The sequence below is a fragment of the Stegodyphus dumicola genome, chromosome 10 (assembly GCF_044657685.1).
Source record: "Stegodyphus dumicola isolate Sdum_Otavi_A_Nest chromosome 10, ASM4465768v1".
Lineage (NCBI taxonomy): Eukaryota > Metazoa > Arthropoda > Arachnida > Araneae > Eresidae > Stegodyphus > Stegodyphus dumicola.
The window spans coordinates 138129644-138143898 of record NC_140777.1 but is presented as its reverse complement, the minus strand read 5'-3'; the positions used below and the strand labels follow the sequence as shown (position 1 = coordinate 138143898).

The window sequence follows — 14255 nt, the reverse complement described above, 5'->3', positions numbered from 1 at the left end:
TACTGACGCACATTTTTCTGTATTCTTTTCTAATAGTGAAACCAAAAAGCAAATTTATTAGTTTAAATTTTTACGACTTGGCATTATTACATCTGATAAGCACAGTAGCAGAGAGAATCGACACATTCACATTTCTTCATTCGTTCAAAAGATTATCTCTTCTCTATTTCTACATATGATAAAAGAGTCTGTCTGTGTGTGTTTGTCTTTCGTTCGTGCTGCCGCGTAAGCTAATAGACCCAGGGCTACGAAATTTGGTACATAGGTGCATCTAGACAAAAGCCAATGCACCTCAAAGCGATTTTTTCAAAATTCGAATCAGATTTCTTTTTTATCTTTTTCGATTAAATCGTATCATTTCATTCTTTTGAAATGTGGTTTTGGCAAGAGTTTTTCATTCAATGCTTTCTATACTGGACTGCTAAATGTTTAAAATATGAGATAAAGTATTTATTGCTTATTTCACTGTTTTCGAAACACTGAAAAATTTAGCTTTTTTTTTTTTTTTTTTTTTTTTTTGGCAACGGGAAGTTGGTTAATTTATTTATTAGGATAATTAATATTTGTATTAAAGGATATTGCATATTTCATGCTTCTTATTTTCTTTTGATTTTTGGACACGCAACACGCACATCACAATCTACTTCTTCTTATTATTATTATGTGTTTTGAGAGGCAGAACTAAAAGAATTTTTTTTTTTTTTTTTTTTTTAGCAATAGTTTTTCATTCATTGCTTTCGATACTGGACTGCTGACTGTTTTCTCTTGAAAATCTGAGATTTATTGCTTTTTTCATTGTAATGTTTTTATATTATGTTTTAATTATATATAATTTTAACTGTATAAAAAGTTTTGCATTTTTTTTTTTTTTTTTTTTTTTTTTTTTTTTTTTTTTTTAGGAAACGAAATTTATAACTTCCTTTATACCATTTGAATTCTTAAGATTTTGCAATGGGAAGTTAGTTAATTTATTTATTAGGATAATTAATATTTGTAATTTGTATTAAGGGATATTGCTTATTTCATTATAATTTTTTTTTAATATGTGATACTTCTTTATTTTTTATTTATTTATTTATTTTATTTTATTTTATTTATTTATTTTTTGAAAAAGTTTTTCTGCAGAGTAAAATTCTGTGCAGGTTTCAAATTTATTGTTTGATGTTCCCTTTAGGCATTTTTACGGTACATTTAAAAGCCAGACGAAGGCTAGCGGCTAGTTTTGAATAAAGCAAGTGCACTTTTCTTAAGTTGTCTATAAAGAGCGTACTTGCGGACAGAACTTTAATTCAAAACCATTCGCTTCGATGTAAAAATGTGAAATAAATACTGTTGGAAATTTAAACAAAACAAAGTGTTTGTGGATTTTCGAACGAAACGTGATTAATTGACTGCAATAATTAATTTTAATGGCCTGTAATATGGCACCCCTCACTTTTTCAGCGACTAATATTTTTTATGTCAACTTCTCGTGGTCAGATCTTCGTTATAATGATACTCCATATGCTTTTCAAAATTTATATTTCATCCGAAAGTGTATTAACTTCTTTCATCTTGTTTTCGACTGAAAAAGAAGCTGTTGTGTTCTTTCAAGGAAAAGAAAGTCTACCACGCACTAGGTATTGTGAAGACTATTATGAAATTAAACTTTACAACGAACTTGCACCAAATCGCACAGTCAAGCAATGCCTAAATACTAGAAGAGCAATAAATAACTATACTAAATTGCACACAAAGCGCAGTAATAGTCTAGGTGGTATGTATGTAAATGAACAAGGGTAACGAAAAAGACGCAATTAAATATTTGGAGTTTGATTGTCGCTAGCGACGAGCGCAATATTTTCAAAATGAGTAAACGAAGATGCTCCACCCTGAATAACTGGAGGGAGATTGTGACGATCGGCTAGATGGAACAACAAGAAACAAAGAGGGAATGGTGTGGCATCATATGTAGTTCTATCTGGCTGAATTTCATGTAGCGATAGTATAAGGGACATGAAATAATTCCAAAGTTATGTCGGTAATTGCAGTTATATGAGTATATAGCGCCCACAAACTTCTTTAGATTTTTCTTTAGTTTAGTTTGGCGTTCTGTTGGTATTAAGACTTCCGGATGTGGCTTCGCAAAGATCCAAAATTTCCCTGAATAATAATTTTTAATTAATGATAAAACTTTATATTGTGATTTACTCTGAATGTAAAGAATAAAGTTTTTTGTGATGAAAGCTAAATTTATCTGATACTAAAATTTCATTTTGATATGTAAAATACTAATAACGTTTAGTGGTATTGTTAAGAAAAGTGTTTTAATGGACTATCATAATAACTTGATTCTATAATCCAGTTCTGATTTTTGAAAGAAATACGGCAAATATACACTCTGCAACAAAAAAATATACATACCCAGAAGGAAACGAACTACTATCACGAAACTTAAAACGTATGTAAAGTATGGCGAGATGAATAAATTATTACAAATTCAGAACAAAAGACCGTTTTATTAATTTATGGCATGCGAAAGGTTCCAAATCACAAACTAGTATGGCCACCTTTGGCTGCTACACAAGCCGAAACATGGCGTGGCATCGAATCAAGTAGTGACACCCTGCGGAAGATAATGTCATAATCTTTGCAAACGGGGAGTTAATTTACCAATATTCCGAGACGGCTGAAGTTGCTCTCCAGGCATGTCTAAAACGTGCTCTATTAGCAAGAGGTCAGGTGACCTGGTAGGCCACGGGAGTATGTCATATCCTTGAAGACATTATTGAGAAAGTCGTGCAGTATGTGGATGAGCGTTGTCTTGCTGATAAATGGCACCTGGTCGACCTGATAGCATATGCAGTACAACCAGCGTTAAAATGCCGTCTACATAACTGCGAGCCGTCATACTGCCTTGAAGGACGACTAGAGGTAATTGTGTGTCCCAACAGAATGCTCAGCACACTGTTACACACTGTGTAATCGCTCAACAACAAATGCTGGGTCAAATCGCTGGCTTGGCCTCTTCCACACGCTTGTGCGTTGGTCATCAGCATTAAAATTGAATCGGGATTCATTGCTGAAGATCGCACACCTCCAGTCGATCATACTCCAGCTTGTCCGAGTTCGTCAAAAATCAAATCCACACACATTATGATGTGAGATCAGTAGTAGGCGTCGGCAGCATGTACCAGCGTCGGCCAGTCGTCTTCGAGTGATTTTCCTTGATACCTCTGGATGCCTGAAAGGTGATAAATGGTGTCGAATCGATGCTAGCGACACTGTTGGTACGGTAGTGGCCGATTTTATTTATTGCGCAATCTTTGTGCTCCTTTGTATTCCTAGGACGCTCTGATCTTCCGCAACGGTAGACTTTCCCTTCCATAATCCATTGTCGCCAACACCAAGCATCTTACAGTTGTACAAAAGCTCTAGACCTCACAATGACATCTTCCGCAAAAGGAATGCTGCTTCGGCTTCGCGGTGAACCGTAATGGCATGCCATCAGGTCGGAGCAGATCTTTGCGAGTGTTCTGTAGATACAACGTAGAAGACCATGCAGGACAAGAAAGAGTTAGCATTTAATACTCATGCAAGAACGGGTGAAGAATGGTAGTTTTTGGTTTATTTAATTATGGCAAAGCACACTAGGGCTATCTGCCTAAGAGGAGGGATGCCTTCGTGGAGGACTTTCTAAGGGAAACTGGCTCGTATACACGTTACACATGGGGAAAACCACGAAAACGCCCATGCAGCCAGCCCGTTCGCGGGATTCGAACCTCGGACCGAACTACCAGTGTTCAGCGACTTTACCGCTCGGCCGCTGATGGGCTGTGTGAAGAATGAGTTCGATATGGGCAGTTATATTGTCTTGAAATACTGCTGCCCCCATAGCACGCAACATTTTAACCGCAATACAATATAGTAGCAATATGATTCGGTAGTGAGGGTGAGACTTCTGGTTCCAGCACTTCATGAATATAAAACTGAATATTCATAATGCCAGCAATTTGTAGAAAGCATAAGCGTAAAATAACATTTTTGGTAAAAGAACTTCTCGTCTTCCTAATCTCCATCAGACCATACTTGAGTTGGATCCCGGCACAAACAACGAATGGCGGGTAACCAAAAGGCTAACAAGAAATCTAAACTTGCAACCACACCTCCAGGTGCTTTTAAAAGAGGCACTCGTTTTTTTTTTACCTAAGAAAGCGGTTGTTCAACTTCTTCTTTACATGCAGCATGGAAGATCCTACACAGATTGAACTGGCAGAACATTAATTCTTTCCTCAAGTTAGAACCAATTTCTATGTATTTACTCAACATTCTCAGAGCACTTTAAAGCCCTTGCCGCATTTGGTATTTACTTGTATTATTTTTGCAGCAGACATACTGCCCACTGTCAAAGCAGAGACATAAAATGCCCTCATTACCTATGTATGTCCATATACAAGATCTGTGCATCTCCAAGAAATCGACAGAAACTTTTGGAATAGGCTGAAAACATGGTAAATAGTTCCACAGCTCAGAAGAAAGCAGTGCAGGTCATTCGTATTTGCTCTCTGTCTTAGTTCTCCGACTTCATTTCGAACTTCTATAAATTATTATGGCAATCTTTTAGCAACAGCCTAACAATGGTACACTCTGAGACGAATTGCTTTCCATTTTTCTGATACATACGTATGTTCATAATACTTGAGTCACACTTTTGTATTTTCAAATATTGCAAGCATAAAATGTTCTTAAATATAAGAACCAGAAGAATATACAGTCAAAAGTCGTTAATCCGGACTCGTCGGGACTTCTGCAATTCCGAATTATCGATTTTTTCGGATTATAGATCATCAGTTTAAATCTCGTAAGATGGCATGCAGAAATTCTAAAATTAAAAATATGAAATCATAATTTATGAAATAAAGAACAATTATGATCTAAAGGGTATCAAAATTTACAAAACAAAAGCTTAATATTTATTTGTTTACTTTATTAAACATTTCTTTCAATGTAAGTTGTTTAAGTTGCTTCGTTTTATGTGATAATACTTTCTCTTTAATTCTATAAACAGACATAATTTCTTGTTCAGTTACAAAGTTCCGCTGTTCAAGTCCCGTTAATTGCTGTGCCGAGAATACCGACTAACTTGTCAATCGAAATTTTTTCGTTTTCACTAACCTCTCTGTCACCTTCTTCATGCCTTTATCCATTTTTTGCAGCAATTCCACTTTTTGTTTGATGGACACCGAAACATACTTTCGTTTTGTAGATCCTTTGGTAGCTCCAGTATCGGAAATTCTATTTGACATAATTGAAAGTTCAAGTTTACTTTTATAAAATTGTTCTTACAGTCTGCAAAAAATAACCAGCCAGATCCAATTCGAAGATTAAGGAACAATGCAATCATCACCATTAACTGAAATAGATAATTAGATATTTTTCTTATACCGTCCGTTATACATTAAACGCGAACGCGAAAACGTATTCTGCGTTTGCACACACACATATGCGCAGTCGTAAAGGTCTTATGTGCACGTGTAAACGTCTATGTGCATGTGTCAACGCGTGCACAGAAAGTTTTTAGCTTTGAGGTACGAATTATGGGTGTCTGAATTAACGACTTTTGACTGTACAAAAAGTAAGATTTCATAATTTTTTCGAAATTGATTTCGTAAAAACAAAGTTTGGGTAAAGATTTTAGTAGAGATAGTGAGTGTGCATATAATAAATATATACGTACAATTGGTGCTAATGCAGCAGGCATATTTCTATGTACCACTTACATTAAGAATTATAGATCCTTTTGTTCAAATTATACTCATATAATTTTAACATTACATTAAATACGGTCTAGTCTGCCATTCTAGCTGTGCCAAATATTAACTCATAAGTACAAAGAGTCAATAGTTGGACGGAATCTTGCCCTTTCCTGCCTCAACTGAGGAGATATGGTACTTCAGCATTTCATAATTGACAGCATCTGGACCTGTGTTCGACCTATTTCTCTGCAGCTAACTTCTTTACTAAAAGCATGATAAAATTACCAGTCTGAACTGGAAGAGTTAAATACCGTGGTAATTTTCTTTTCAGGGCATAGTTCAGCAGAAAGAAATGTTAAAGAATAATTTCTGTCACTGGCAATAACAGCAATGATTTCTTCTACAGTACATGTAAAAATGTCTTCTGTGATGTTTATTACTTAGTTATCTTTTTACAAGATGGTGAGTCATTATGTATTCTGCATGTTTATCTACCTCTTTCCTATGCTCAATTACTTGGTATGCAAGATATTATTGCAGACACATTAAATATCTTCCAGCTCTGCTATCATACTTTCCCTGCATTTACTTAAGAACTTTTGACAAAGTACAGTACCCATTAAAAACCCCTAGTTTTTCCCTTAGTTTCTTGAATTCATTGTTCCATTACAGTTTTTAATATTTTGGTAACTCCAATTTATGTTACACGTATAGAGAATGTATCTACCTGAATAACATCACTAATGGCTTTCATGCACTATCAATAAGCACATTTTTCACCATTTCCTCCAAAACCTCAGCTAGATTTAAACATTGTGTCTTGTGAAATATACAATACCGAGGTCTTAAAGTGGAAGTACTAATTTGTTTTGCGAAAGATATAAAGATGAGAAAACAAGCATTAATCTATAGACCATTTCAGGCCCTCCAGTGGCCGAGGGGTAAAGTCGCTGAACACTGGTAGTTCGGTCTGAGGTTCAAATCCCACGAACGGTCGGGCTGCATGGGCGCTTTCGTGGTTTTCCCCATGTGTAACGTGTATACGAGCCAGTTTCCCTTGGAAAGTCCTGCACGAAGGCATCCCTCCCTTTAGGCAGATAGTCCTCGAGGCTTTACCATAATCACATACACACACACTATAGACCATTTCTAAAATCAACTCAAGGGGGGAAGCAAGAGAAATGGTAAACAAAGAGCAAGATAAATAGTATAAAACATACTTGTAGCTTCATGAATGTACACTAGTAAAGAGAAAAATCCAGGGGTGTTTGTGGGACCCCAAAAAATCCCCTGAAACTTTTACGGACTTACTACCGACATTTTGGAGTTTGGAGAAGGGAGGGGAGAGAAATGAAAAATTACAATTATGAAGTATTGAATGACCTAATTATAAAAGCTCAATGAATTACTTTTTTGCAAAATTAATAACCATAAATTTTCAAACATATAAACTATTACATTTTATGTAAATATTTTAAATTACCTGAATTAATTCTTTAAAAAAAATTATCTAATTTCTGCTACCTTTTTTTATTTTCTGGTGTTTGTGGGCTTGTCTTTCTTTTGTGGTGAACTTCATAATTGCAGGAAGGCTGACTTTTATTTTCCTCATTTACAGTCGAAGAAATTTCCTTGAGAACTGCACATGCAGAGATAGAAGCAGTTTGCTTTTCTGCTAATGCAGAAGGTTTTTCAGAGACTTTTATAGGTGACTCATCTGAAATACATGTTTTTAAGTCAAAAATTTTACACAGCGGAGAAAAAAAGAGTTGAGAAGCGATCAATGACAAATAGCTAATACGGCGAAAAATCCCCCTTCTCTACTTACTGGCGCCACGCCAGGAGAGATAAGACCTTTGAACCCAGAGTCACGTGATCGCACATCTGATCGAACGAAGTTTCTCCCTTTTTTTTCTGCCGCGCCTACTTGCCGAAAAGAATCCAGAAGAGAATGTCCGAGAACCGGGGGAATGAGTCATAACTCGCAATACGGAAAGAACAAAAAAGAAGTTTTTCCCCCCTTTTCACGCATTATCACTGCCTTTGGAGAAAGAAAGGAAAAGTTTTCACCATACACACTGACCTTGCATTTTCTGCTTTCAAAGCAAATAAAATTACCCAGAACAAAATAAATAATTCATTATTATTCCTACTTCCTTTTGAACGACGATCCCCGGGGATCGAAGTTCAAAATCCCTCCCCGGAGCACAAACACCCCTGCAAATCTAATGATTTTCAATCAGTCCATCTACCTAGCAGATTTGCATCCTTACTAGAGCAGATAACAGATATTATACGGATTATGAAAGCTGCTCAATAACATTACTGAAATCTCATTAACTCAAGAAATGTATGCACTGGATTGAAGTAAAGTAACTTGTGACGAAATGTTCGTATACTTACTTGTGAGGATATGGCTTAAAAGCTTATAATTAAAGAAACAAAACTGGAAGGACAGCCAAGTGAAATGAAAAGATTAACACCCACTGACATGCTCACTTTAAAGACTATCTATTCTAATTAAAATCTATTCTTATCAAGCCTCCGAAGCTTAGGATCCTGATCACGTTTCAGGAAAGTTCTTTGCACTGCCAAACCCACAGGGCAGTGGACATTGATCAAATCTTTAATAAAACCAAATTTTGGTGAAATTCAAAGAAACAGACTGTTATAAGTTTTCCCCCTCTTTTTTGTCCCCCTTCACACGATGTGGAAGATGTTTCAAGATTTCCAGTACCTCTTCTATGCATCAGCATCTAAATCTCCTGAACTAATGCTACTGAAAATAATCAAGAAATCAACTTTCTGTTTGAGTACCCTTTCTTTTTCATTTTGTATTAAACCTATGAGTTTTTACACAACATTTCCTTATAAATTTAACCTTCTTTTTTCTGTATGTTTATTGCAATATGGGTGCTTCCCAATTTTACTTATTTGCAACATTTGCAAAAAATAATTTCAGAGTTTATATACAGAGGCTCAGTATTGCAGCTATCACACTGGTATCCTTCCACAGAGCAACTAGCACATGTTAGGTTGTCTTGACAAGACATCCAATGACTATTAAACTACACTTCAAACAAAATTTACAGCATATGAATTACAAGAGAATTGTGAAAAGTAAAGCATAGAATTTGATTTTATTGAATTTTTTTAAATTTATTATGTAGACTTTAAAATTAATCTGACTCTGTGATAAATCAAATTTCTAATCATCCCCTTCCATATCTCTTGAATTTTAGTTTAATATCAGAAAGATCCAAGCCAAAAATTAAACATAATAATAAAAACTCAATTATATTTTGTATGCTAAAAATATATTTTTGTTTTCTATTTTATATAACTTGCAAACAACATTTTTAATATGAAACCAGAAAAATGTTAATATGCATAATTTTCTTTAAATACCCAAATATGTAACAGTAAACCTTTAAAAATTTGTAAATATACAAAATATTAATTATTTTCTTAAGTAATTCATACAGTTTGATCTCACAATACATCATGTCAAATTTCTATGAATTCAAGGATAGCTACTGTTAGTTAAACTAAATATTTTATCCAATGCCTACAAGAGCATTTCTTGCATTATTTAAATTTTTTTTTTTTAATCTAAGAATCATCTTTTCAAGCACCACCTCCCCCCTTTTTTTTAGAAAACTCACTTCGTGTACCAGTCCTAAATTTACTTGCAGATGCTTAACACATTTGAAATTCATCTTAAATTAAGCCTGCTGTTGTCATACATTTATTACAATTTTATATAACTTAAACTGAAAGAATTTGTCTGAGAATTATAAGAATTTTATTGTAGAAATTCAAATTACACAAAAAATTCTTTATGCATGTATTTACATATGTTAATGACAATCAACTTAAAATAAAATATATAATTTACTGGACGTAAATGCTGTAATTATTTCAAATAAAATTAAGAAAATAAAATGTAAACATTTGCAAAGCACTGACCAGACAGTGATAAACAAAAAGTAAGCAAAATATGTTTTCCCAAAATAATTTATCCTTAAAAAATTAAGGAATAAAAATGTAAGTGGAGTATATCAATTTTTAGTAAAGAATAAAATTTAAATCCTGTTTATAAAAACAAAAACTTGTAAACAATATCCATTTTATTAATGGAATATTCTTTGGTATTTAGATTAATAGCTTTGGTTTGTACAAAGACATATACAAAATTTATATAAAAGCAGGAAATAATTTACAGTACAGACCAGTCAAAATAATTATGAAAACTATTGATATTTCTATCACAAAATTTAAAATTCATTACAATATAGCAACAAATTAAATCCTTACATGCCGGATGAGTCAACAAATAAATATTCAATATAACAAACTTCAAGAACAAATGAGGCACAAATGCAAATTTAAATATTAATGTATTAAATGTTCATCTCTTTTATTAAATACACAAAATAAATACTAAATAAAGCCATGATAAAAACATGGAGCAAAAATTTTAAAACAGTCTATTTAAAATACAATGCTACGGATCACATCCATTCTCAGCTACTTGTATACTTCTGCACCTTTTCTTCAGTTCTTCAACAATAGCAGTTCTAGGAACTTCAATCTAAAAATAAATGCAATTGAAATAAATATACACAACAAAAAATTCAATTCAAATATATACATAACATTAACATAAAAAAACAACAAAAAAAAACCTAACCTCTTCTCTTGTCTCAATAATTCTTAATTTTACAATGCCATTTTGAAGCTCAGATTCTCCAATGATAATAGCATAAGGTATACCATGACCTTCGCAAAACTGTAGCTGGTCCAGAAGCCTAGGATTTAATTTATAGGAATGTTCTGCCTATATTTCAGAAAATAGCAAAGTAAGAATACAAAAATCAGAATATAATTTTATTCATACAAATAAAAAACACGTTATTCATTACTATTAAATATTCATATTAATATTCAATATTCTACCAGTTATCTATTTCACTTTTCATAATGTCTTTTTTAATACAATTTTTTTAATTTCATATCTGTAGCACTGTTTTATATATGTATAATAAAGTGCATGTATATAGTACACATTTTATGACACATAATTTCATTATTAGAAATATATCATGAAATACATAGGATAATTAATAATAAAATAATACAAAAAGATAATTCTTTTAATATTTTTTAACTAGGAGACAGCACTTTTGGATATCCCTTGAAGGCCATGAGATTAAGGAAAGAAATTAATATAAAGTAACTGGGAATGAAGTTAACAAAAAAAAAAAAAAAAAAAAAAAATGCACATTTTTTTTCTGGTAATTCTAAATTTCAGAAATTTCTAGATTTTAGACCATAAGTTTAAATCTACTGAAGATGACATGTAGACATAGCAACACTGATTTCACTTGATGTTTAAGTCAGAAAACTACTATACTCTTCCCCCCAAATCACTCAAAAGAAAAAAAATATGATCTTGGCCAACATGTATCTCAGTAAGTCAGGAGAAAATTTGCATTTATGGCACACCTGGTTCCATTTGTTGAGTATTATATTCTCTATTCCTAGACTTTGTGAGAAGTTTTTTTTTTTTTTTTTATATAGTATTTTTTATTCATGTATTTATTTATTGGCTGATGGTCTAGATTGGATTTCAAACTGGTATTGCATAGCTAGACAGATTTACTCAAAAAGATTTAGAATACCTTTATGTGAATCCAATTTGCAGCTCAGACTGTACAGGCAATACTCAATCTCATGTCACATATTTGAAAGCATCAGTGATACTGCATCATTAATTTATATAACCTAGGCATGTAAATCTGAAGCTCTCGCCCACAGGCATCCAATTCTATTTCCTTCACAAATCCCCACATTATGATATCTAAACAGCTGCAGTTTGATAAATGTCATACCCCCCTAAAAAAAACCTAAAGGTGTTAGAGTTCATTTAGAGCTAGCCATGAAAATAAAAATTTGTTAGCTCTTTTCAGTTGTGTAAATCACAAAGCAATAAACACATTTACTTTGGATTTATATGTGTCATTCTTTTTCACCACTTCTTTTCTAGACACCTTGGACCCTAAAAAATAAAAAGGTGGTAACAATCCATTAAGTTTAAAAATTAATCTTGTACTTTTCAAGATGAAATTCTTCATTGTTTTATCATTTGGAGGTTATAATACAGATTTTATAATGTAAATAATTGATCTCAATGTACCATATGTGAAAATTCAGGTACATATATGTTTATGACCAAAAAAAAAAATTGTTGTCAAATTTGCTTTAAAATAAGTTCCCTAAAACTGAATATACCAGGTGCATCATACATTCGTGCCAAGTTCAAAATTTCGTAATAAAAGAAGGAATGCAGGAAAAAAATTTCTGTTTGCGCCAATATGGTCAGAAAGACACTAAACTTTTTTTCCATGTCCAAAATAAAAAATTTTTCCAAACGTAATCGACAGAGGGTGATTACACGTCATACTGAGATGTTTTATGCAAATCAAGCTATCAATAAAACACTTGGCTGGAAATGAATCCGTCATTCGAAACCGGCAGCATGCTTTCTTTATCAAATCGGGTGTTGGTGGTTGATTTGTTCTACAAGAATGGCGAATTAACAACTGTTACACTGGGAAAGTTTCAAGTGGAGAAAGGACTGAAGGTTCAAAAAGCCCTATTTCATTGAATGGGCTAAAGAATTTAGTACAATGTTTTGAGGAAACGGGGAGTTTTGGAGGACCGTCAGTGAAGTCACAAAAGATATGGCAGCCGAGACATCAATGGGGAGTAGCAGTGCTCATGAAGCTGGGAGAAGAACGGGGAACAGATGAAGCCCACTTTTCACTGCATGGTGACGTCAATATGCAAAACAACAAAATCAAACAGCGATGATTTGGGCGACGTCAAACCCTCGTGAGTACCAGAGCCAGCCACTGCATTCTCATCATGTGACTGTTTGATGTGGTTTCAATACATCTTTTAATTCTGGGCCCTTTCTTTTTTGAAGAACCCAGTCTTATACCCACCATAAAAACCTGTACAGTCACTGCAGCACGGTATCTTATGCTTTTGCATGACCATGTTGTGCCTGCATTGCAGGAAAGACATGCGTTACCTGTTGTCACCTTCATGCATGATGGTGCCCCGCCACACATTGCACGCGAAGTCCAGACGTTCCTGTTGGAATCTTTCACCGAAGACCGAGTGATAAGTTGAGGTTGTAAGATTCAGTGACCCTCAAGATAACCAGACTTGACCATGGCAGATTTTTGGTTGAGGAGATACTTAAAGTCTCTTGTGTACCCGGGTTCCCCAACCCCACTGGTGGAACTGAAAAATGCCATTCGACTGACCGTCGCTGCCATTGATTGCAACATACTACACTCTGCTGTAATGAGGTAAGTGACACGCGTCACTTGCCTATTACCTTGTGGTGGTGGTGGTGGTGATAATGTTGAACATCTGTTACTAGAAATAAATGCCTAGTGTCATGTTATTGTGATCTGTTTGTCTGTTTCTGTTTGCAAGATTTGAATAAAACATCTCAGTATGACGTGTGAGTGCCCTCTGTCGGTTACTTTTGGAAACTTTTTTAACTTTGCACGAATTTATGACACACCTGGTATATCAGAAGCGGAAGAACAAAAAAGTGTCAGTTACAAAAAATTTAAACTACCTCCGATGCGATCCTTAAGGAAATCTATCAGTGGATAATCTTACTCAAATTACAAAAAAAAAAAAAAAAAAAAAAAAACTGGAAGCTTTAAGATTTTATATTACAAAGTGGCACTTTTTTCATGGAAGATTCAAAGTGGGATTTAAAAAGTGATAAAGTTATTCGGCGCAAAATACTGTTAGACATCGCAACATCTTTGCATTGCTAAGCTACCAACATAATATCAGTAAGAAATGTAAAGAAACCTTGTGCATAAAACATCTGTGCTCCAAGATGCACGCAATGTTAATGTTAATGGAACATTTTGAAATTGGCGAGGTTGTTAATAAAAAATTTGTCAAAGTTTTACAAAATATGAAATAAATAATAAAACAAGTTATAAATTTGGGTTTCCAGATACCCATATTGGAGTGAAGGACTATGTTATTCAAAATTTTATATCTCTAGGTACCATTGTTTCTTCACAATGCAAGAAACATACATTCATGGAGATGCTTCATTATTTAATTTCTTTAAATATAATGCAGAGCTCTAATATTTAGTGGCAACAATTTGAAAAATGATTAAAACTTTTATAGTGAACTAACGCAAAATTAAATTAACCCTTTAACTGCCCCGGGCGTATATATACGCCTTGCTCAGACGATGCATTAACTGACCCGGGCGTACATATACGGCCTTCCGAAATTCTACCATTTGCTTTGCGCTGCCAGTAAAATTATTCACAAAGCTTTGGAATGTAACACCACAAAGACCTTGTCAGTATGCAAAGGAGGATACTATTTCAGAGAAGGGGGGGGATGGGAAGGCGATGTTTCTGAAACGGTGAAAATAATAACTGCATGGTTATTGGTCGTTTG

The 14255-nt window shown here is 33.9% G+C and overlaps 1 protein-coding gene across 2 annotated transcripts in view; it reads right to left on the bottom strand.

Annotated features, from left to right (window-relative positions):
* Nucleotides 1-10116: 10116 nt before the first annotated feature.
* Nucleotides 10117-14255, bottom strand: part of HisRS (histidine--tRNA ligase) — a 51205-nt gene continuing 47066 nt past the window's right edge. For both annotated transcript variants that reach the window (XM_035353543.2, XM_035353542.2), the window contains 2 exons: nucleotides 10429-10575; nucleotides 10117-10329 (listed from right to left, as the gene is read on the bottom strand). In XM_035353543.2, coding sequence (XP_035209434.1) covers nucleotides 10243-10329; nucleotides 10429-10575 — 234 coding nt within the window. In that variant the 3' untranslated portion in view covers nucleotides 10117-10242. The remainder of the gene's footprint in view (nucleotides 10330-10428; nucleotides 10576-14255) is intronic.